We start from the raw sequence: 26,269 nt of genomic DNA, 5'->3' as shown, positions 1-26,269 counted from the left end.
CAATGTAGACAGCTTTGAATATAAATGCTGACCAGTTCAATTAATGCTGATAAATAATTTATTTCATAAGACCCAGTGACTGGTATTTGGCTGATACAGCAGAGAGTGATTATTTGTCTCAGTTACCCATAGAGCTGATTGTTAGGATAGTTGGATACAGTAAATGACCACTGGTGTTGGTGCCTGGTGAGAGGAATGGAGATACTGATGGCTACGTGTAATAGAATGAATGAGAAAATTAAGTGGACTGATTTGGTTGCTCTTAGAACTGTCTTGATGTGAAAAGGGTAGAAATACCTCAGGTTGTAGGAAATATATATTTTGTTATCAAAACAAACTCTTTTATTCAATCATTTTTCTGGCTCTTTGTTATCAGATCTGATAATAAAACTTTCCAGTGTTTCAGAGAAGCCTCCTTTTTTCCATGACTGTGGCTTAATATCTATTGCAGCTGATGTGCTTCCAATATTTCTGCTCCATTTTCCCATACTGTTACTCACATGCTCCTGGCTATATGAAGGATAGCATTCTCCTTGTCTTTCATTCCATCAGTCTCTATATTTAACAGATCACTCTCTTAAGTTCTGCCTCCTTCAGTGTGATACAAACGTGAGACACAATTTCCTTTCTCCTTCCCTCTCTTTTCTAAAGAATTCAAGCATTCTGAAGAAATAGAAGCCAATGCTACACCAGCCCTTAACCTTTCATTCCCATCATCATATCGTGTGATAGGAGCAGAATTAGGCTATTCGGCCCATTAAGACTACTCCATTTAATCATGGGTGATCTATACCTCTCCTAACCCCATTCTCCTGCCTTCTCCCTAATAACCTCTGACACCCTTACTAATCAAGAATCTATCTATCTCTGCCTTAAATATGGCCTCCACAGCCTTCTGTGGCAAAGAATTTCACAGATTCACCACCCTCTGACTAAAGAAATTCCTCCTCATCTTCCTAAAAGAACGTCCTTTAATTCTGAGGCTATGACCTCTAGTCCTAGACTCTCCCACTCATCCAGAGATCATGAATTGTCCTCCAGACGAAGTAGTGATTCCTTCTTCCTTCTCTCACCAAGCAGAAGATACAAAAGCTGTATGAAGGTGAAGTGAATTTTATTTTAAACTGAAGGATTAATATTTACAGCATGGAAGTAGGCTCATCAACCCAACTTGTCCCTGCCAACCAAGTTGGCATACTGGATTAGTCCCGTTTCTGTGCATTTGGCTTGTATTCCTTCAGACCAATCCTAACCATATATCTGTCCAAATGTCTTTGTAAAATTTGTCATTGTGTCCACCTATGTAGCTTCCTCTGGCAGCACATTCCAGAAATGGACAACCCTCTGAGTCAAAATGTTTCCCCTGAGGTCCCTCTTAAAATATGTACCTACTCACCTTAAGCCTGTAACCTCTAGTTTTAGTATCCTCCACCCTGGGAAAAATACACGATCTCTCACGATCTTGTGCACCTCAATACAGTCGCCCTCAGCCTCTTGTGCTCCAAAAAACACTCCCAGCCTATCCAACCTTTCCCTATTGATAACAATGGCTGGAGGCCCGCAGCAGCCTAGGGCTTGTCTTAATCGGGCACCGCTCATGACAACTAGAGTGTGGACTGGACTTGGAAAATGGCATCAAACATGGTTGCAATGTTTTTTTTTGTAAACCAGCATCTGCAGCAGGCATGTGAATTTCCGCGGATTTCTGCATTTTAAAAATCAATTTTCCGCGCTTTTTGCATGGTTTCCGCGTTTTTCACTTTGCCAAATAAATGGAGAAATCGGATTGGAAAAAAAAAACTATGTATAGACTTATAATGAGCACTAGGGTTCCGCTAGAGGTCGCTAGGGGTTCCGCCAGAAAATCCTTTCGTCAAATCCTTAAAAGGAATCACGACACATTGGGCTGTGGGTAAGACATGATACTGAATAAGGAACAGAATCTATTTGAGAGGCCTATTTATTTGGTTCCTTTATTGTGGGAAACAAAGATAGTTTGCATAGTATTCTTTTGAACTTTCTAAATACAGTACTGAGAAAAATTCTGGAATAATGCTTCATTAAGGTTCCAGTTTCAAATAAATTATTTTGGCTCCTGTCAGAGAATTTTTTTACTTATGCTAAATTTGTTATTCAGTTTCATTCGCATTGTACACAATGTATATCTTATAGGATGGTCATTATGCATTTGGGTTTTGCTTTGTAAAATGGTTGCACTTAGCATTGACTGCATAAACATTTGTATTAGGGTTTATTGGGGTTAGACTTCCTGGCAGCCAGCCCAGTTTCCCAATGCTCTTATTCTTTAACTGTAAATGCAATAAATATTGCTAGCTTACTGTTGCAGTACAATTTCCATGAATGGGAATAAATACCTTTCCCTGTAGTGTTCGATAGGGTACCTTCAGATGAGAATTTTTGATATGTTGGTGTAAGTGTTACAATAATGAGTTGAGCTAGTTTTATGTAAAAACAGACTGGGCTTTACTGTGTACTCATTTATACTTCTATTTGATATGTGGTGCTGTTACTACGGTAACTGATGAGACTAACAACTTGTTTAGTTGCATAGAATTGAAATCTCTTGAGTGGATTAGTTCTGAAAATGATTAGTTCTGAAAATAATTTCTTCCTTTCATGCATTTGTGGCATTGCATTGGATAGTTGATAAAATACACAATTTGAAAATAATGTTATTGAGTGAACAATATTTGTATGCTTTTTTGAAGACCCATAATTAAACATCAATTGACAAAAATATTTTCTGAATTTCAATTAGACAGTTTCCTATAAAACCATTAACTAAAACACTTATGGTGCAATTGTTGAATTGTGCCACCAGTCTTGTAAGTGTTTTGAAACAAAGCATTCTTGAACTTCAATGGCTAAAGGTAAAAAGCTTCAACTTTCAGAGATCTGGACTTTGAATATCATGATATACATTGAGCAGTTCTCTGAGCGCCAGGTTAGAACAAATTGATTTAATATATGTGGCAAAAGAGACGGTTGGCCTGGAATAGATTACGGATCTTGCATGACCAAAAATTATTGGCATGTCAGTGAAGTATTTTTCAATTATAAATAGGGACTTGCAAAGTAATACTGATAGTTACAGAGTTACAAGTGAATATAGTCAGAAAAAAATTACATTTACATGCAATTGATGTGCTAGTAGCAAAAAATATCGTACATTGGTGAGTTATGGACAAGATAACGATAATAGTCACTTAACTAATTTAATGTCTAACTGTAAAATAAACTTTTAATGTATTAAAAAGGAACTGTAAATGCTGGCTTATACCAAAGAGAGACACAAAATGCTGGAATAACAGGGTCAGGCAGCATATCTGAAGAAAATGGATGGAAAATGGAAAATGGAAAATTTCTGATCGGGATCCTTCTTCAGACTGATTGAAAGATCTAAACAAATTGGGGCTGGCAAGAGATGACCTCGGGCAGGGATGTTCCCTGATAGGCTGGCTGTTGGCTAGGGACAATGTGATCCCATGAGGGATACATCGTTACGAACTATGGATCTGGTTAACCAATGTTTAGTGGTGTCAAGGAGGGGATGAAAGGGGAGGGGAATGTTTGTCGAAGTTTGCAATGTTTATAAAATAATCTTAATGAACAGATGAACATGGGCAAAATTGTATTAAACTAAAAAAACAGAAGGTAAAAATGTGCTTTTAAACCAGTGAGATGGCAATTTAACAAACAGAGGTTAAATGAACAGAAGAGAAGGATGAAATGTAATGGCATAGAATTTAGCAGCGGATACATTGTAACAAGAGGTACTTGGTCTAGAAAAGATTTATATAAATTTTTATTTAAATAATTTTTTGGGGGGCCTTTTATCCAGGTAGCTTGGTAGAGTCACATTTCCAAATGAGAATGAAATAGACTTTTAGACTATTGGGGAATAGAGCAATATGGCATCAGGCAGGAAAGGTTTTGGTTTGAAGAAGGGTCTTGACCTGAAACGTCACTTATCCAGAGATGCTGCCTGTCCCGCTGAGTTTCATTTTGTGTCCATCTTCAGTGTAAATTAGCATCTGCAGTTCCTTCCTACCCATTTTGTTTATTATTGTCACGTGAACTAAGGTACACTGAAAAGATTGGTTTTGCATGCTATCCAATCAGTTCAGATAATACTACACATAAATACAAATTAAGTCAAACCTCAAGATTTCTAACGCTCAACCACCACCACCACAACATTTGGACAACGTTACCGGGATCATTAATGCCTAACAACCAGGGTTATTGCAAAAATCAACCGAATTTTAAGGCGAGGCAATCTCTGTCCTTATCCCGTTTGCCCCTCTGAAATAGCTAAACAAACATCTCGGGTTGGGCGGGATGAGCAATAAATGCTGGAAATTGTTAGCATAACTCACATCCTATGTATGAATTAGTAAAAATAAAACAAATCCCTTTGTAACTGGGACAGGAAAACGTTTGGGTACAAAATTGGTATGAAAGGACAGGAACTGTCATTTTTTTTAAATTCAAATAACCCTGTATGCTACATCAGAGTAGCTGTGATAGGAAATTTGAAATTATGCTGCCATTGTGTAATCATATGACAAAATTATTAGAATATTGAAAACTGAATAATTGGAAGTAATATTGAAAACTAATTTTGTTTGTTTTCATCATTTTGTTTGAAATCGTACTTGGGCATTTGTGAATTACTCTCCCCTGCCGCCACACTCTTGATAATTGCCTTATTGAAGCAGGTAATTTCTTTGTCATACTTGTTCGTTTTATCGTTTTTCTTCCTAACAATTGTACACTCGTACTGATTTGTCTGAAAGAAATAAAGTGCCATCTAAATTGTAAATTATTTTTCAGTGCAAGAGTGTGGAAATAATAGCTATTAGAAACAATTTACTGTTGATTTTAAATACCCAAGTTTTTATCTTTTTCATTACATGGTGCTTGTACAAATTGATTTGAATGAAGATAAGTTAGAATATGTAAGGCTTGGCTTTTTTTGGGACTCTTTTTCATCCTGTAGCTTGTCATGTGGTTTATAAATCTTGTGGACATCTAGACCCATAGGTGTTCTGAAAAAAAGTTAGCTAGCTTGTTTTTAACATTTTGTATGTCAATGAGTGGGCTGATTACTCTGTATATTTCCTTGGAGTAGTGTATAATTAACTCCTCCTGCAATCCTTTAATCTCCATTTGTTTTAAAAGTTCATTTAAAAATCACTTTGGTATGAAGCTTAGTCAACCTTTGTGTAATGATCATAAAACCACCATTACAGTTCAGGTACGTTTAACATTAGTTTTATTCAAATTACAAATATTATATCTGAACAGGTGAGAATGATAGCTGTTGACATCAAATTAACATCTCACCAAGTACGACAACAGGAAACCCCAGTAAAAAGAGTCGCCAAAGATAAAACAACGTAGATTTTGGAGTCATATATTGCACAAAGAAAGTTATGATGCTTGAGTGTTTGATGGCTGTATGAGCATGACTGTAGATGACTGTAAGCATGACTGTATGAGTTCTTCAGGGCAGCATGCTGGGTCCAACTATCTTCACCTTTTTCATCAATGACGTTTTTTCCATAATTGGGACAGAAACTGGGATATCCTTTGATTGCACAGTATTCAGTTTCCTGCATAAACAAAGAACAGAAAATGGAAGCAGAATTGGGTATAGCAGTTCCTTATGCCCTTGTTGCCATTTGGTTCATGGCTTATCTTTCATCTCGGCACCATTTCCCTGTGCTTACTTTGATTTCCTCATTATCTTAAAAATCTATGGTGCTTTAAATTGAATTTACTCATTGGCCTCTTAGTACAAAATTCCACAGAATCACTATCCTCTGCGTGAATACAGTTCTCCTCATTTTATTTGGTGACCGTGAATGTTGGTTCTAGGCTCAGCCAAGCCAATGAAAGATCATCAAGGCATCTGCCATGTTAAGGCCCTTAAAGAGGTCTGACCTTTCTGTTCTGGGCCTCCTCCATTGCCAGAGTGAGGCCCAGCGCAAATTGGAGGAATAGCACCTCACATTTCGCTTGGGTGGTTTGCACCCCAGCGGTATGAACATTGATTTCTCTATCTTCAGATAGTCCCTGCATTCCCTCTCTACCCCCTCCCCTTCCCAGTTCTCCCACCAGTCTTCCTGTCTCCGACTACATCCTATCTTTGTCCCGTCCCCTCTCCTTATATCAGTCTGAAGAAGGGTCTCGACCCAAAGCGTCATCCATTCCTTCTCTCCAGAGATGCTGCCTGACCCGCTGAGTTACTCCAGCATTTTGTGTCTACTTTTAATTTAAACCAGCATCTGCAGTTTTCTTTCCTATTTAACTGTAATTTATTTGTGTCCAAAGACACACGGAGAAGTAGGAACAGCAGGAATACGGATGCACCAATATCTGCAGGTTTCCCTCCAAATGACACGTGATGCTAATCTGGAAATACATTATCAATCCTTCTTGGGGCTCTCCACCATGAGAGGAATAGATTGGGTAGATGCACAGAGTCTCTTGCCCAGAGTAGGGGAATCGAGGACCAGAGGATATAAGTTCAAGGTGAAGGGAAAAAGACTTGATAGCATCCGAGGGGCAACTTTTTCACACAAAGGGTGCTGGGTGTATGGAACAAGCTGCCAGAGGAGGTAGTTGAGGCATGGACTATCCCATTGCTGTGCTGTTGCAGCAAATATCTGTGCTGTTTCTTTCAAACCCATAATACAATTTGATAAGGTGTGTGCATTTATGCTAAAATAGGAAAAAGAACACCCAGTGTATTGAAAGTAATTGGATTCTTTATGGAGAAATAGGCAGATGTTCATATAATCTTGCACACTTCACAAGCTGAACTTCATGTGATTTATGATTTCTGATATTAATCTTGTCACTGACTCGTTCGTTGAACTGCAACTGATTGTTTTCTCAAACTGAATATTTGTAAGTTTATGCAAGCGATAAATCTTGTACTAGTTTTCTTTTTAGATGCCACGTGAACAATGAGTGACATTTCATGCAAATAATTTGTTTTTTATTTTTCTCAAGCCAAACTGCCTTTTTATGGGTTCTTTTATGAGTTTTTATGGGTTCAGTGAATGCTGTGCTGAAAACAGTGATGTTTAAAACTTCAATATAGTTTCCATTGCACAGATAAGAAATGGAAAAGATTTTATTTAAATGGTGATAAGCTATCAAATAATACAAACAAACATAATTTGTGGATATAAGTTTGCCATCTAGAAAAGTCACATTTAACAGCCTACAAATTTGGAGGAAAATAAATCTTTGACCTGGTACAGAATGCTCTATTTAATTATTACACCTTCAACAGGGGTAAAGTGTTCTGTTATGACCCTACGTGCAGGGACAGAAAAATTTAAAAGATTAGTTGCTGCCTTAGGAGCAAAGTGGACAGGAGACAACCATGTAAGTAATTAAGTACATCTGAGCCAGCTTGTCTTGTGTTGTGACAAAACCTTATATAAGGTCTAAAAAGATTAAATTGGGGGATGGGAAGGGGTCAAGGGGAGGGGGCGGAGATGAGGAAGGGGTGAAGGGTGGGGAGTGGTGAGGGGGAGGGGGGAGGAGGGGGTGTGGCGCCAATGCAGGAGTGGTTTGGACCCAACCCACGGTCTAGTATACATTAAAAACAAGCGGGTAATCATGGAGTGGATAAAGGAAGAAATTTTTGCTTGGAATGTAGATGTTACTAAACTAGTACTTTGCATTGGTTTTCAGCAACAAGAAAGACATGCAGGGTAATGAGACTGGGGTAATCTAATATGTCAGGGCATTTTGAAATCAACAAGGAGGTAGTGTTGGTTTTCTTGAAGTGAATTACGGTGGATAAATCTCCAGGCCTGTACTGATCTATCTCAAGTTATTCTGAGTTAGGGGGAGAAGGTTGCTAGGACTTTGCAGATCTCTCCAGCCACAGGTGACATCTCTGAATCCGAGAAGGTTGATCCTTTGATTAAGAAGGGAAAACCACTGGTCACAGACCTCCAGCCAGAATGCCACCCTATTGCCACTACCCTACTGTGGGTAAGACAGTTCTGTGGAAATTTGGGATAATCCAGGAAATTATAGACTGGTGATCAGAGAAGCTATTGGAGTGGATTCTTAAGGATAAGATTTACTCACATATGGAAGAGAATGGGATAATTAGGGATGGACAGGACGGCAGGTCATGACTTGCTAAATTGATTGTGCTTTTTGAGGAGGTGACAAAGGTGATTGAATATAGGGAAGTGAATGTTATCAACATTGACTTAGTAAGGGATTTGTCAAGGTCCCTTATGGTAGACTGTTCTAGAAGATTAAGATGCATGGATTCCAGGGTGATTTGGTAGTTTGGATTCAGAACCTGCTTACCCATGGTAGGGTAATGGTGGAAGGGTGACAATCTGTGGAGTTCTGTGACCAATGGTGTTCTGCAGGAATAGTATTTGTACTTCTGTTGTTTGTGATTTGAACGAATAACTTGGACAAAAATATAGATGGGTTGGTCAGTAAGTTTGCAGATGATACAAACATTGGTGGAGTTACGGACAGTGAAGACAGCTGTCAAACAATACCCCAGGATATTGATCAGTTTGAAATGTGGGTGGAGAAATGGCAGATGGAGTTTAATCCAGGCAAGTGTGAGGTATTGCACTTTAAGAGGTCAAATATTAGGGTCATGTATACAGTTAATGGTGGGACCTTTTACAGCGTTGTACAGAGGAACGTTTGCATCCAAATCTATAGATCTTGAAAGTGGTAACACAAGTCGAAAGAGTGGTCAAGAAGATATATGCTATGCCTGCTGTCATCAGTCAGGGCATTGAATACAAGAGTCAGGAAGTCACATTGCAGTTTTATGAAACTTTGGTTAGGCATATTTGGAATATTGTGTGCAGTTCGGTTTACTCCCATCACAAGGAAGCTGAGGGAGAAGGTACAGACGAAGGTTCACCAGAACGCAGCCTGGATTAAAGATATCAGCTATCAGAAGTTGGTCAAACTTGGATTGTTTTCTCTGGAATGTCGGAGTTTAAGGGGAGACCTGATAGAAATATACTAGACCAAGTGGACCCGTTGGGCCCATTCCTCATAGGGGGGGACAGGGAAGGGGAGAGGGTATGATTGAGTGAGGCCTAGACCCAAAGCCCCTCTTGTATTGTAGCACCCTCAACCCCCCACTCAATCTCCCCTTATCCCCCCCTCCTCCCCCTACTAACCCTCTCCATCCCCCCTAGCCACCCCCACTTGCCCCTCCCCTGCCCCCACCTGGGAACGCGGGGGGATGGAGTGGCTGAGTGTTAGACCAATGCAGTAGAGGTTTGGGGGAGTTTCAAAGGGGGTTCACGGGGGATGAATTGGGTGAATGGAGGGTGGAAGACAGGGGGGATAATGGGGCTGGGGGATGGAGTGGGTGAGAAGAGGATAAGGGGGTGGGTTGTGGGGGGGGATGATAAGGAGTTGAGGGGGTGTGAATGGAGTGGGTGAGTGGGGCTCTTAAAAAAAAAAAAAACCTGAAACCAATTTAAGTTAATGCAGCACAGGTTTGGGGGAGTTTTAAGGGGGATTAAGGGGGGAATGGAGTGCGTGAGTGGGGCTCTGAAGAAAAATCCTAAACACAATTTCAGTTAATGCAAGAAAGATTTGGCGGAGTTTTAAGGGGGGGGGGGGGGGGGGTTGAGGTGGGAATGGAGTGCGTGAGTGAGGGGATGGGGTGGCTGAGTAAGGGGAGGGTGTTAGACCAATGCAGTCGAGGTTTGGGGGAGCATCTCTGGAGACCACGGATAGGTGACATTTCAGATCGGGATCCTTCTTCAGTCACTTTAAGTTCCCAGGCATGAATATTATCAACAATCTGCCATGGACCAACCATACTGACCAGATTGCCAAGAAGTCATGCCTACTGCTCCTTTGGAGACTGAGGAAATTTAGTACGTCTCCAATGACTCTTGCAAACTTCAACAAATGCACCACAGAAAGCATGCTATCAGGTTGCATCACAGTTTAGTTTGGGAGCTGCTCTGCCTAAGACTGCAAGAGTTTGCAGAGTTAGAGATGTAGATCAGCCCATTACACAGACCAGACTTCCAAAACACCATGCTGTCTTGGAAACGCAGGTAACATAATCAAAGGCTTGTCCTAACCCGATCATTCCTTGTCGCTGCTTCCGTCAGACAGAAGGTTGACAGCGCACACCACCAGACTCGAACATCTACTTCTCCCCTATTATCAGGCTTCTGAATGGTCCTTCTTTAAACTACGATACTGCCCAATTCACCTCTACCTCATTAGACTTTGTCTAAGGAACTCGTATGTCACAGTGTTCAGAACTTTATTCCACGCTTTGTATTTTTCCCTTTGCTTTACCTACTGAAATTGAGTTTGATGTGATTGTATTTATGTATAATATTATCATGTGGTTAAAGTGCACATTGTCAGATTTTATTAAAGGCCATTTTTATACATTTTAGTTTCATCATGTAGAAATTACAGATGTATTTATACGTAGTTCCCCATTGCAGGGCACCATAATGTTTGGGACACATGGCTTTACAGGTGTTTGTAATTGCTCAGGTGTGTTTAATTGCCTCCTCAATGCAGGTATAAGAGAGCTCTCAGCACCTAGTCTTTCTTCCATTCTTTCCGTCACTTTTGGAAACTTTTATTGTTGTTTATCAACATGAGGACTAAAGTTGTGCCAATGAAAGTCAAAGAAGCCATTATGAGACTGAGAAACAAGAATAAAACTATTAGAGACATCAGCCAAACTTTAGGCTTACCAAAATCAACTGTTTGGAACATCATTAAGAAGAAAAAGAGCACTAGTGAGCTTACTAATTGCAAAGGGACTGGCAGGCCAAGGAAGACCTCCACAGCTGATGACAGAAGAATTCTCTAAAGAAAAATCCCCAAAGACTTGTCCGACAGATCAGAAACACTCTTCAGGAGTCAGGTGTGAATTTGTCAATGACCACTATCCGCTGAAGACGTCATGAACAGAAATACAGAGGCTACACTGCAAATGCAAACCACTGGTTGGGTGCAAAAATAGGATGGCCAGTTTACAGTTTGCCAAGAATTATTTAAAAGAGTAACCACAGTTCTGGAAAAAGGTCTTGTGGACAGATGAGACGAAGATTAACTTATATCAGAGTGATGGCAAGAGCAAAGTATGGAGGAGAGAAGGAACTGCCCAAGATCCAAAGCATACCACCTCATCTGTGAAACACGGTGGTGGGGGTGTTATTGCCTGGGCATGTATGGCTGCTGAAGGTACTGGCTCACTTATCTTCATTGATGATACAACTGCTGATGGTAGTAGCATAATGCATTCTGAAGTGTATAGATACATCCTATCTGCTCAAGTTCAAACAAATGCTTCGAAATTCCTTGTCCGGCGGTTCATTCTACAGCAAGACAATGATCCCAAACATACTGCTAAAGCAACAGGAGTTTTTCAAAGCTAAAAAAATGGTCTGTTCTTGAGTGGCCAAGTCAATCACGTGATCTGAACCCAATTGAGCATGCCTTTTATAAGCTGAAGGGGACTATCCCCCAAAACAAGTAGAAGCTAAAGATGGCTGCAATACAGACCTGGCAGAGCATCACCAGAGAAGACACCCAGCAACTGGTGATGTCCATGAATCGCAGACTTCAAGCAGTCATTGCATGCAAAGGATTTGCAACAAAATACTAAACATGACTACTTTCATTTACATGACATTGGTGTGTCCCAAACATTATGAAATGGGGGGCTGTGTATAAACACTGCTGCAATTTCTACATGGTGAAATCAAAATGTATAAAAATGGCCTTTATTAAAATCTGACAATGTGCACTTTAATGTGATTTTTTATCTATCACAAATCTCAAATTGCGGAGTACAGAGGCAAATAAATAAATGAAGGGTCTTTGTCCCAAACATTATGGAGGGCAATGTATGCTGGAATGTAGAAACAAAAAACTGTTGGTGCGGGTTAATACACAAAAGGGCAAAGTACAGGAGGAACCCTGGAGTACATGGATTGGTGACTTTTCGGGTCGAGAAGGAGGAGGCGGTGGTGGGAGGGGGCAGAGGATGTGGAGGGGGGGAGCCGCGACATTCGACCTTCGGGACGTTACTTCCTCCTTCTCCCCCAGAATCTCCGACATATCCCATGTTGCAAGAGTCAGCAGGTAAGAGGTAATGGAGCCCCATGATGACCGAGGGGGCACACTGAAACAGAAAGTGCTGGATTAACTGAGCCGACTGAATTAGTCTGGAGCGGGGTCGGAAACTGGGGCCAGAGAGATTGTGCGAGCCGGGAATGGATTGGATGGTTTGTCCACTATTTCTGAATCTGTTGTAGGGGGTCCTTAAAACAAAGGGTTTACTCTATTGTCTTTGTAAAACAGTTAGGAGAGAAGATTGAGAGCATAGTTCATTCTTCCACAACAGAGGGACATGACTGGAAAGTGTGCTTGCACTCGCAAGGCTATCTGTGGTTGTTCAGGGAATTTCAACAGCTCTCGTAATTGTGTCGGGGCTATAGGGTGGACGGAACATAAGTTGCTGGAAAATTGGTGTTCAATCTTTAGTATATTCCTGTGCCTGTGTTGGAGCATTGGAAAAGTCCATTTGCCCCACCATGTCCATGCTGACCAGTGGGTACCTATCCATGGTCTTTCCATGTTATCCTATTACTGCTGTAGCAGTGATATTGTTCTTCCAACGATTCATCCATTTTTATTCAAATGTTTTCCGTAATTTTGCACCGATTGCATCAACTCGCAATTTATTTCAAAGCTGAGTGAACCTCTTGCGAAAAGTTAAATCAGACATTTAATTTATTTTTGCTATGGTTTTGCAGACATTGTTTGTTCATTTTCCATATATTGTAAATGTACAGCAGGCTAGTCACTTCAATTTAAATATTTCAATAAAGTATTCAAGTGTTTTAAGAAGTGACAACTTCCTGCTTTAAACTAGTTACTCATATTTGGCTTCCTAGTGCAATATGTAAATAGCTTTTGTGGGCTTAAACCTGTGTAATCTGGCCTACACTGAATATCTGAAAAACGAGTAATTCAAGGTGCTCCAAGACTCGTCTCCTGTGCCTATATTTCTATATTGTTGCAGGGTCTAATTCTTGTAACACAGAATTATAGATTAATGCAGCACAGAAAACGTCCCTTATTGGCCACTTTGTCCATGCTAACTGTGATGCCTATCTATTCTAATCCCATATGTCTGCATCTGATCTATATCCCTCTGTTCCTTTCTATCCAAATATCTTGTAAATAATCCTAGAGTTTCTCTCCTCTGGCAGTTTACTTTAGTTTAGAGATACAGCACGGAAACAGGCCCTTCGGCCTACCGGGTCCGTGCCGACCAGAGATCTTTGCGCATAAACACTATTCCACACACACCTGGGACAATTGTTACTTTTACCAAACCAATTAACCTACAAACCTGTATGTCTTGAGTTGCTGCCTTATAGCACTTGCAGCGCGGAGACCCGGGTTCGATCCTGACTATGGGTACTGTCTGTATGGAGTTTGTACGCTCTCCCCGTGACCAGTGTGGGTTTTCTCCGAGAGGGAAAGGGGGGAGGGGAGGGGAGTAGGGGGGAGGGATGGTGGTGGGGGGAGGGGAGTGTGGGGGGTGTGGAGGGGGGATGGGTGGGGGTGGGGTGGGGAGGGGGGATGGGTGGGGGTGGGGAGGGGGGATGGGTGGGGGTGGGGGTGGGGGGATGGGTGGGGGGATGGGTGGGGGTGGGGAGGGGGAGGGGGGATGGGTGGGGGTGGGGAGGGGGGATGGGCACAATGTAAATATGGTCATCATAAGTACTGCAGTGTTTCAAGAAGTTGCTTCATAGGCGATTGGAGTTGCTCGCATTAAAAAATGATAAATGTCTGGTTTATATTTTAATGATATATGTCTGGTTTGCATAATAAAAAAATATGCAAACAGGAGGAGAAATGTGATGTAGACCATTTATTTGTTGCAGAAATATTATGGTTTAATACTATTCAGCACTTTTTATTTTTTATCTTCTGAAAACAATTTCTGTGGAAGTAGTTTTATTTGTTAGTGTACATTGTGAATTTCACTGGGGCATTTTTCATTGCTGCTGAGGTGCTGTTTCATTGCTGAACAGTTGCAGATTTAACAAAAAATCATAAATATATGATTAACAATTTTAAGATCCCAAGCATCCTAGTTGAACTTATAATGAAGTCTACTGCTAAAAATAATTAGTTTCTCTCTTTTACGGAAATGAAATGGCATTTTCAGTCAAAAATAAGGACATAATATAAAATATATTAAAATAAAGTTTACCTATTCAGTTACTATTCGTTTATTCTGTTTTTCATCTCGTATAATAACAGATCTCTGATTCACTCAGACTTCAAATGTTACTTTTTGTCGATAGCCTGAAAGCTTTGACAAAAATATTTTATTTAGTCACAAAATGATTCGCTAGTTCTCATTGATATTTTCTACAGTTCTAAAATATAATTTTTTTCACTTTTAGGGTAATGTTTTTAAAAAGAATACGTGAAAGCATATTGTGCCTATAATTTTAAAAAAAAATCTTATAGACAATGTGAATTGTGACTAACATTCTTCTGGAATAATGACAGGGTAAATTCTGCTAAATATAAACTTTGATTGTCTCTTTTGGCAGGTTGCTATGGTGTTGATGGAGAAAGTGACTCCATCATGAGTTCTGCATCTGAAAACTCTACAGAACCCTGGTTTTGTGATGCATGCAAATGTGGAGCGGCTCCCAGTTGTGAATTATGCCCGAACATGGATGGCATTTTTAAAGAAACAGATGCTGGAAGGTTTGTTTCACTTAGTATAAAAACATTATCTTCATGTTACTTCAGAGTTGGTAATAGGTACAGAATGTAAATTGAATATTGTGTCAACATAGCCAAATTTGCCAGTTTGTATTCCTCAGAGTGGAAGTATTTTTCATCAGTCAGCATTATTAGCCATTATTTGGATTGACTCAGGACAAATGACATCTGCACACCTATTGTCTGAAAGCCCATAGATAGAAAATCTAATGATCTTGGTCCCCTTTATTATAATCATCTGAGTGCGTTAGCTGCCTTTTGGCATAGGATTGGTATGATAATGACAGATACTAATGACTGGAGACTAGTTTATATCCCAACACATTTAATTTGGATGCGGGCAAGGCACAGAGCAGGCCTATCAGGATATTACCAGAGATCCCAGCAGTAAGAAAAAGTTAAAGTTGAGAAATATTTATTTCCTCCTCCCCTGTGTAATGATATTAAAGGTTTCCTTTGGCTATTTGAAAGCGATTAGTTGATGTAGATTCATAAGCAAAAAATGAGATTTTCTTTTTCTCAGCAGCAAGACTATGATGGTGAAATCTGATTCCAACACACAATGTAAAATAAGACACTTGAGGCTGGAGAATTTACAAAATAATTTTGTAAACAAAAGCACAGGTGATATATTTAGCTAGAATAGACTTGATAGAATGAATAATCCCTGTGACGATTTCTATGTCCAAGTAATCTCAGTACCCTCCTCTGCATTTTTCCTTTAGGTGGGTTCATGTTGTTTGTGCTCTTTATGTTCCTGGTGTGGCATTTGGAGATATAGATAAACTTCGCCCTGTAACTCTTACAGAAATGAACTATTCAAAATATGGTGCTAAGGTAAGATTTTATCTTTTGTATTTGGGTTGTGACTATGTTCTTTGAGTTCCGTGGATCTGGTAGGAGGATTGAGGCAAAAGCAAGAGTTGGAATTAATAGAAAAATGATCAAAATTAACTTTATATAAAGGATATTGGGACTGAATGACTTTTGCAAGAAACTTGGAAATGGGAATTCAGTCGCATTGCACAGGGTTGGCCGCATTATGAGGAAGAGCAATTTATTGTTGTTGAATGCTGATAATTTGCTTCCGTTCTAGTTATTCCCGCACCTTGTGTCTCAAATTCTCACTTCAACACTGTTTAGGATATTCAAGTGGATGTCTAGGTTGAGGCAGAAAATGTCCATGGAACATCTGGAATCTTGGTAGTTACAGCCTCCAGCCAGATGTCTGACATTTGTTTTGCAATCAATGCAAAATCACAAAGTATAAAATGTATGGGGAAAATGTACTGGATGCATTGTAAAATAAATCAAATGTCTCTTTTTCCAACATGGAACAATCAACACACAAATATGACTATCTGCTGACAGAGATTTGAAAAAATGGAAAAATGAAAGCCAAATTGCATGCGTTCCTTGAGATGAAAACGCATGAGCTTTTAAATTTATGTACCTGTTTGTTAGTTTTTTTATGATTTCTATGCATGAATCCTTTCATTTTGACACTAAAATTTGCATTATTCAGAAAATACTGTGATCTTTATCACATATAGAGTACCAGACTGAGTACTTCCCCAGAATAAGCTGTTTCCCAAATGAATTATCCGGTGTTTTATCTATTCAATTAAATGTCACATTCTTGAAACCCTGCCCGTCCTGTTTTTATTTATAATTGCACAGATGCAATTTGCCAGGACACTGGTTGTAAAAATATGAAGTGAATATACCATGTCATGCTTTTATCACACTAATCTTATTTGCCTTAAGCCATTTTGTACATGACTCCAGTATTAATCCAGAGATTATTACGCTTGTGCTCTTGCATTTCAATTTTGCTCTGAGCACCTCAGATGTTCTCAGATCCCTCCGATATTCTTAACCGTAACACCAGGCAGGCAATATAGCCTTCAGGACTGCAAAGAACAGTGTATGCTCCCTTATCTAAGCTATATCCCCTATCATTACTATGTTACTATGATTCTCGTGTCCTCACTCCCATCCTTGAATAGTTTGATGTATCATGGTCTTCTAGAAAGTTTAAACATTCTCCATGCACTTCCCACATTCATCTACCAAGTAGGCAAATATTTTGCACCTGCTTGATAAGGGTGAGGGGCGTGGATCCTCTAGAACTGTCCTCTGGATCCTTCCTCATGCCTCTTCTGCATTCACACTGTCTGAAGCTCAGACTCCAGTTCATCGCATCTGAACCAAACTTCCTCAAGAAGCCAGCACTTGCAGAGGATATGGTAACTGTTTAATAAGATGGGTCCACTAGTTCACATATTGCAACAACTCACCTGCCCATCGCATCGCCTACCTGTGTCCTGTGTCCTGTCACACAAACACTTGCAATCATGAAAAGACTGAGTGGTATTTCTCCTTTAGGTTAGCATGCTTTATTTTTCAAAGAGTTTTCAATTGTCGTGTGCACCAAGAACAGACTAATTAAATTTGTTGTTGCTGTCTTTCTTTTCTCAATCTGTTCTAAGACAATGGGAGAGGTCTTTCTCTTAACCTGAACAATATTTGTCATCCAAACACCGCAGAAACGCTAGGTTGTCATTTCCTTTGGTATTTGAGACTTTGGTGTGCATAAATTGGCAGCTACATTTCTTATAATACAACATTGACTACATTCCAAAACCATTATATTATTTGAAAAGTGCTTTGACATATCCTGATGAAAAACAACTTGCATTTAAGTATTGTGTAATTATGTCAAAAGCAATCCATTTGGCACATTGATTCTGAAGCAGCTCAATTGAAGGCCAATGCAGTTAGTTCCATTTTCCCCGTTTTTTCCTCTGTATTCTGCAAAAATGCGTTCTTTCACAAGTAACCGATTCCATTTTGAAATGTACTTTTGAATCAGTATCCACCATTTCATCCCATAAGGCAAAAAACAACACAGTGCTGGAGTAACTCAGCAGGTTCGACAGCATCTCTGGAGAACATGGATAGGTGACTTTTCAGGTCGGGACCCTTCTTCAGACGTCACCTATCCTGTTGAGTTTGAAGAAGGGTACTGAGCTGAAACCTATTCATGTTCTCCAGAGATGCTGAGTTTTTCCAGCACTTTGTACCTTTTTTTAAAATAATCCAGCAGCTAGAATTCCTTGCATTCTATTGGGCAGTTGATTCCAAATTCTATTTGTTAGTTTTTCTTCATGTTCATTTCTTTTGGCATTTTCATTTTTGCCTTGTGCGTTGATTGACTGCCATACTATTAATTTAGTTTAGAGATACACCACGGAGACAGGCCCTTCGGCCCGCCGAATCCGCAACGTCCAGCGATCCCCACACAGTAACTCTATCCGACACACACTAGGGACAATTTACATTTATACCAAGCAAATTAACCTACAAACCTGTATGTCTTGCATTACAGTAATGCAAGAAATGCAGTGAGTGACAGTTTGAAATGAAAATTAAACAATTTAGGTTATTGTGGAAATACTCAGCAGATCCACCATCAGAAAAGAAAGTTAACATTTCAAGATAACGACATTGATTAAAGGCCAATAACTTGCATAAGAACATAAACATAAGAGAAAGAAGCAAAAATAACTCATTAGGTACCTTGTGCCTGCTTTGTCATTCGGTAAGACATGTCTGATCTTTTAACTCATTGCCACTTTCCTGTATTGGCACCATGTTCCCTGATTCTCCAAATATCTAATGATCTAAAAATCTTTGATATTTATTTTGAAATGTAATTTTGTGTTTTTAGACGTTAGAGATACAACATGGAAACAGGCCCTTCGGCCCACTGAGTCCGTGCCGGCCAGCGATCACCTCGTACACTAGCACTATCCTACACTCTAGGGACAATTTACAACTTTACCAAAGCCAATTAACCTACCAACCTGTTCGTCTTATGGAATATAGGAAGAAACTATAGCACCCAGAGAAAATCCAGGCAGTCACGGGGAGTATATACACACTCTGTACAGATAGCACCCGTAGTCAGAATCGCACTCGGATCTTTGGCACTGTGAGGCAGCAACTCTGCCACTGTGCCGCCCCAAATTATTTCTCTCCATCAATGCAGCCTGACGGGGTACTGATTGTGAATGATCAGCCATGATCACATTGAATGGCGGTACTGGCTCGAAGGGCCGAATGGCCTACTCCTGCACCTATTGTCTATTTTCTATTGACTTGTTAAGTATCTCCAGCATTCACTGTTTTAACCTCACTTATGAAAATTATTAATAATTTGAAACAGCTCCATTAAAATCATCTTCTGGTATTCTTTTCTCTGACAGCGCTGGATTTTTAATTTATAAACATGGTAAAAATCTAAAATCCCAAGTCACAGCCTGCCAATTGGAGCACATGTATATTATCTCAGCTCCTTCTCTGGACTTCTAATCAATGTCAAATCAATATCAACAGGTGGCCTTATTTCCATGTGCTTAATCTCTCTGTTAACGATTTTAAAATGCTTTATAAAACAAACAACTTTCACAGATGGTCCCCTATCAACTACTCCATTGACCGTCAAAACATAATTAACCAGGCTGAATTATTTTACTGCTTGATGACTCACTCAATGTACTTTTAGTGTCAAAGGAGCCATCTATAACTCCTTTCAGACCTGTTTTCTGTGTTATTTTCTAATGTGTAATATTATATGTCTTAATTATCCATTGTGGAATTTTATAAATGCACAGATTGGTATGTAATGCCTTCATTTCGTTCCAACTTGCACTTATTTTGACCACGTGATACCTTTGTTGCACTGATTCTGGGCTATGAAAGTGTGTATAATTGATCTATTTTGCTGAATTTGAACTCTCACCTGGTTGCATTTTCACAATTGACAGTTTTTAACAATGTCACTTTCTGGATTTATTACAATCATTTTCTTACAAATCTAAATTAGGTAGTGATCTCAAAAATACATACATTCCTATCAGAAAATTTAAGAAAATTGCTGAGTATTAGTAGTAATGGATAGACAAGTCGGTAGAATCTATTGTTAGTGATGAATTCAAATGTGGATTTAGGTCACCAGTTCTATAACAGTTTCTTAGTTATGTATGGTACATGCACAACAGTTGCTTCAAATAAACAATCATTTGCTCATTTTAAAATTAAAATTAAATGCCACTGCCTTTTTAAATTCCATAATACTTTCTTTTACTTCAATAGTGTGTATGAAAAGCAGAAGAGAGATATTTTTAGTTTGCATATATTGACCTGCATATTCCATTCGTCAAACAGCATGGAAATAGGCTAGTGGACCCAACTTGTCCATGCTGACCAAAACACCCTATCTAAGTTTGGCCTATATGGTCCATATTCCTCTATTTTTTTATATATTCATTTACCTGTCCAAATGTCTTAAATGTTCTCATTGTACCTGCCTCAGCTACTTCCTCTGGCAGCTTATTCCACACACCCAGCACACTTTTCTTTGAGAGAAAGTTGCCCCTCTGGTCCCTATCAAACATTTTCCCTCTCACCACAAGCCTATGCCCTCTAGTTCTTGACTCCCCTACCTTGGGAAAAAGACTGCATTCAATATATCTATTTTCCTCATGATTTTATACACCTCTGAGATTACCCATTAGCCTTTTGTACTCCATTAAATAAAGTCGTAGCCTGCCTGCCCCTTCCCTGTTTCTCAGACCTTCATATCCTGACATGATCTTCGTAAATTTCCTCTGCATTAATTTCCAGCTTAATAGTATATTTCCTATAGCAGGTGACCAAAACTGAACACAATACTCCATATTTGACCTCACCATTGTCTTGTACAACTGTAACACGATGTCCCAACTTCTGTATGCAATTCCGTGAATTAAGAAGGCAATATGCCTCCACCTTATTTACCTGAGATGCTGCTTTCAGGGAACTATGTACTTGTATTCCCAGAACCCTCTGCCCTAAAACACTCCCAGGGCCCTAGTGTTCACTATGAAGATCCTGCCCTTCGTTAGCCCCTCTCAGTCCACTTGGCCTGGTGATCAAGATCCAACTGTAATTCTTAATAACTTTAGAAAAAGCCTTGCTGAGGTCCATGTAGACTACATCTGCGTCTTGCCCTCATTAACCTTTTTGGCTACTTCTTTAAAATACTCAAATTCATGAGACACGAGTTCCTACACACAAAACCTTGCTGACTATCTCTAATCAATCCATCTTTCCTTATCCTCAAAATCCTTTCCAGCAATTTTCAGTGTGAGTCTTACTGGTCTTTTGATTCTTCAACTGCAGCTTCAATTCCCTCGTGATCAATGAGTTGGTTGAAGGGTGATCTGATAGACTTGTATAAACGTACGAGACCATAGATAGCCTGAACCTTTTTCCCAGTCTGGAAATGTTGAGGAGGACTGGAGTATAGCACTTCCCAATACTATAAAGTAGTCCAATTAATCTGTTTCCATTGATCATTTAGTTACTGATGGGCAGGTTTGCGTTAAATGGTTTATTTCATTTTAGCTTTATATCTTGAACACTGTTGCACGTCCTTAAGTGTCATAGTAAGTTATGATTTAATATCAATGCTGGTGCATGATTGGGTAGGAAAGAACTGCAGATGCTGGTTTAAATCGAAGGCAGACACAAAATGCTGGAGTAACACAGCGGGACAGCCCGCATTTCTGGAGAGAAGGAATGAGTGACATTTCCTTCATCAGATTCATGTGCATGATTTCTGCTGAAATGTTCAAGTTTGACTTTGACTATGGCATTTGGATGATTTTCCTACTGATACGCTCCATAATTTATTCAGGAATGCAGTTTATGTGAAGACATACGATTTGCTCGAACTGGGGTCTGCATTAGTTGTGATGCTGGAATGTGCAGAGCATATTTCCACGTGACCTGTGCTCAGAGAGAAGGACTGCTTTCAGAAGCAGCTGCTGAAGAGGTAAAACCATGCATGAAAACTTATTCTTCCTTTCTACTTTTTTGAATAGCTGCGAATAAAAATCAGCATGATGACTTGCTTCTCAGCTAACAGGCCTTTCTATGTTAACTGTAAAGATTATATTTTAAGGAAATTTAGAAAGCAGCCACATATTTCATCAGTCTACTTACCAGGGATTGTCAAGACAAAATGGCTTTTGGTGTGAATAAAGACTGAGGATCTTGTCTGATCTTGGTGACGTGTTAACTTTAAGTTCAGCCAACATCCCAGTTATCTCTGTGCTCTCAGCTCCCTCATTCAATACAACTTTCCTGAGTATCTTTACAGTGCTCTCAGTATCTATGGGCAAGTTCCAACTTTTGTCTTTAATGGACCTTTGCTATAGTTTCTTGCCTCCCTTGTCTCCCTTTTAATTTTTAGGCCTTCTCAGATTCTATAAGCCTGGTTCAGCCAGTTCTCGTTGTTATAAACTGATGCGACTCCGATGCATTCTTTTGTTTGTTTTGACGTCATCTTGGGAATTTGTGGTTTGCTTTTTCTTCCTTTGATTCTTCCGGCAATGTGCTTCATCTTTATCTGAAACATCCCACCGATAAAGGCAGCCTGATGTTCTGTTGTAGCTTTAACAGTATTTGGTAGCTTTAAATACTGTTCATTCAGAAATTAACCACGTTGCACTCGCACTTAATATGATTTTATCAAATTGAGTTGCTCTTTTTAATAGTTGAATTTGTATCCCAAGAAGATTTCACGCCAATACCCCATTTAAATTCTTTATTGTACTTCACATTGATAATTCAAAATACTTGATATAACTGATGAACTTGAATGCTGATGGAGCACCATTTTCATGCCCTTCACATTCTTTCAGTCAAGGAAACTATCTTAAATCATTCTTTGCCTTTTTTCCCCACACATAGCTGGATGGCTAATATTCTTCTGCTTATCACCTATATTCAGATGCTGATTCTATTAGTCTTTATTAAGTACTACCTTATCTAAGGCCATTTAATACAAGAGAAGCTAGGAACAATTATTTATTTACAAGCAGACGTTATTTGTTGATAGTAAGTTTTAATCGCAAAGCTTAATTCTAAACTGATTTGTTACAGCATTGTGGAGAGCACAAAGCATATGTTTGGGTTCGGAGGTGCAGTTTCAACAGGAATATATTTAAATCAAATTCTAGTGTAACACATTTCAAACAAATACTTAAGGGGAACATTTCAATACCGTTTCAATTTTTGAAATATAAATCTCGGCTTATGGAGTATAAAAGCGTCAGCTGTGTCAAAATTGCAAACTGCTTTGTTTTTAGGCCTAAATTTCAGTGTGTACAATTATTAAAAGAGATTGGAAATCGGAGGACGAAGCATCCCAAACCTTTTTATATTGAAGAAAGCTGGTAGTATGATTTAAAATAACTTCCTTGTGAATAGAAAACTTAAGTGTCCTGTTTTTGTTCTTTTGAAACAGGATATAGCTGATCCATTTTTTGCATATTGCAAACAGCATGCTGACAAATTTGACAGAAAATGGAAACGAAAGAACTATTTAGCTTTGCAGTCATACTGTAAAATGATCTTGCAAGAGCGAGACCAGCATGTTGCTCCGGAAGCTCAGGTACAAATAACAAAATTATGCCAAACTGTGTTGCAGCATTCAGTATAAAGGACAGGAGGAAATTAAATTAAATAGAACTGTAAAATCAACAGATGTGGTGGATTGGAAATATATGCTAAATGTAAAGTGTCAAACGTGATTAGTTATAAATATATTTTGCAATATTTGTAAATATTCCAATGCCAATAAGTTTGGAAATGTAATGCTAGGGTCATGGCTACATTTACAACATATGTTCGTGAAACTTTTCATGAACCTCTGTATATAGTGGCTATTTGCATCAAATTTAAGGTATATTGCACAACATATAAATGCTGGTATTATAAAATATGCGGCAATTGTGTTCATTTTGGCCGTTGTTATTCCCAGAAACTAATATTATAATTCTACCATAAGCTAAATGTTTTTGGCATACATTTTGGGAACTAGTTGATCAAAGGGAGATAAAATACATCTTGTTCATAAGAGAGGAAGTGATTGTAGCCATTGGAAAAAATGAACTTGAATGAATGAAGATTTTTTTGTAAAATAAATTGTTTTTCCTCCATGTTTGAGCAGGCACAAATTCATAATTCCTTTGTGCTCTTTTTATAAAATGGTTAAAGTATTCATATTTTGGGTATTCCAGTATTTTGGTCTCTAAACATTAATCTATTTGATTCTAATATAATTGTGGTAAAGTAGCAACAAGAATTTCAACAACTTTCATTGAGGTCGTCAGACTGTGTTATGGAGATGGAAATAGTCTGAATTAATGATGGCAGGGGTGAGTGGTTGGAAGTTCGATGCAGTCAAATATGGAGCCTAAGTTTCAGTTTGTCTGAATCATTCTTGGACAGGTGTGAGCAGTGAGTGATGTGGGAATTGATTTATTTTAAAATGGGATTCTTAAATAATGGCTTTGTGTTTACTAATTTACTAATGCCTCTCCAGCGTGTTTAAATGACTACCGACTGGTGGCCCTCACCTCGGTTGTCATGAAATGCTTTGTGAGGCTAGTCAAGAAGCGTATCTGTGCCCTCCTTCCTCGCAACATGGACCCACTACAGTTCGCATACCGTCCGAACAGGTCCACGGATGATGCGGTCTCCCAGGTTCTGCACACTGCTCTCTCTCATCTGGACAACCAGGGGGGCTATGTGAGGATGCTGTTCATCGACTTTTGTTCGGCATTCAACACAATAGTCCCCAGCAGACTGGTTGAGAAGCTGCTGGAACTGGGGCTTAGCACCCCTCTGTGTGCCTGGGTCCTGGACTTTCTCACCGCCAGGCCCCAAGTGGTCAGGATGGGGGAACACACATCCAGCTCCCTCACCCTGAACATAGGATCCCCCCAGGGCTGCGTCCTTAGCCCCCTACTGTACTCCCTGTACACATATGACTGTGGGGCCAGGTTCAACTCAAACTCCATCATCAAGTTTGCTGATGACACTGTGGTGGTGGGCCGGATCTCCAACAACGATGAGAAGGCCTACCGGGAGGAGGTGGCTGATCTGGCACTCTGGTGTCAGGACAATAGCCTCCTCTTGAATGTTACTAAAACGAAGGAGCTGATTGTGGACTTCAGAAGGGCTAAACATCCAAGGACGTACACGCCACTGGAGATAAATGGGTCTACTGTGGATAGGGTGAGCAGTTTTAAATACTTGGGAGTCCGCATCACAGAGGATCTGACGTGGGCAATGCACATCGCCGCACTGGTGGGTAAGGCAAAGCAGCGCCTTTACCACCTTAGACAACTGAGGAAATTCAGAGTGTCTCTGAGGATCCTTCATTGCTTCTACTCTGGGGCTGTAGAGAGCATCCTGTCCGGCAACATTACAGTCTGGTTTGGGAACAGCTCTGCCCAGGACAGGATGGCCCTGCAGAGAGTAGTGCGTTCGGCAGAACGCAACATGGGAACTACACTCGTCCCCCTGCAGGACCTATACATCAGGAGGTGCAGATCCAGAGCAAGCAAGATCATGAGGGACCCCTACCACCCCAGCAACGGACTGTTCCAGATGCTACGATCAGGCAAACGCCTCCGCTGTCATGCTGTAAAAACAGAGAGGATGAGACGGAGTTTCTTCCCACAGGCCATCAGGACTGCCAACTTTTATAACCCCAGAGACTAAATTTTTGTCTACACTATTAACTTATTAACTTTATTTATATGCTGTAACTGTAATTCTTTTTTGTGCACAATCCGCAGGCATTGCCACTTTCATTTCACTGCACATCGTGTATGTGTATGTGACAAATAAATTTGACTTGACTTGAACATTCACACTGAACCAGCACTGGACAAGCTGTTTAACCATTTTGAGATGCCAGTAAGGTCATGTTGACTATTGTTGTAATGGAACCTGACATTTTAAAGGAAAGTCCGAAGGGTCTATAAAGGATGTGAATGGGGAGCGAAATGGTGAATTGTTGTAGTTTTTACCTGTTATTGACAGAATCGAATTGTTAAATGGGTCGTGAGATAGCAGAAATCATAGAAATGCTCATAAATATGACAGGAATCTTTATTGAGAATGAGATTGAGGAAGGGAGAGAAAGATGAGGATTTTGGTGGAGAGTATGATGAGTTGCACAATAGCTTAATGTCACTAAGGGCACAAGAGTATGGAGAATGAGGGAGGAAAATATGGAGGTTCTCAGAGAGAAGTGCTGAGGTGGAATGAGGTGTGATAATCATTGGCGGAGACGAAGATGATGAGGGAGGCAGACCATCATTGAACTGTGGGTACCAATATGAACCGAGGAGATTTAACTCGGGAGACCCTTAATGTACATCAGGTTAGGAAACATTTTAAAAAACATTTCATGGCTCCATTTTTCATCTCAAACAATTTCAATTTAAAATAACAAATAAAGGTTGAGGAACAATCTTTTTAAATTTTACAAATTAAATCATAATAAAAATTA

General features: G+C 39.6%; 1 protein-coding gene across 5 annotated transcripts in view; it reads left to right on the top strand.

Annotated features, from left to right (window-relative positions):
- Positions 1-26,269, top strand: part of phf14 (PHD finger protein 14) — a 175,605-nt gene that overhangs the window by 25,922 nt on the left and 123,414 nt on the right. For all 5 annotated transcript variants that reach the window (XM_078422080.1, XM_078422089.1, XM_078422071.1 and 2 more), the window contains exons 5-8: positions 14,673-14,832; positions 15,576-15,687; positions 21,596-21,733; positions 23,210-23,356. In XM_078422080.1, the coding sequence (XP_078278206.1) occupies positions 14,673-14,832; positions 15,576-15,687; positions 21,596-21,733; positions 23,210-23,356 (557 nt within the window). The remainder of the gene's footprint in view (positions 1-14,672; positions 14,833-15,575; positions 15,688-21,595; positions 21,734-23,209; positions 23,357-26,269) is intronic.

The sequence above is a fragment of the Rhinoraja longicauda genome, chromosome 2 (genome assembly GCF_053455715.1).
Source record: "Rhinoraja longicauda isolate Sanriku21f chromosome 2, sRhiLon1.1, whole genome shotgun sequence".
Lineage (NCBI taxonomy): Eukaryota > Metazoa > Chordata > Chondrichthyes > Rajiformes > Arhynchobatidae > Rhinoraja > Rhinoraja longicauda.
The sequence above is the reverse complement of the archived record's forward strand: the minus strand, read 5'-3'. Positions and strand labels throughout refer to the sequence as shown.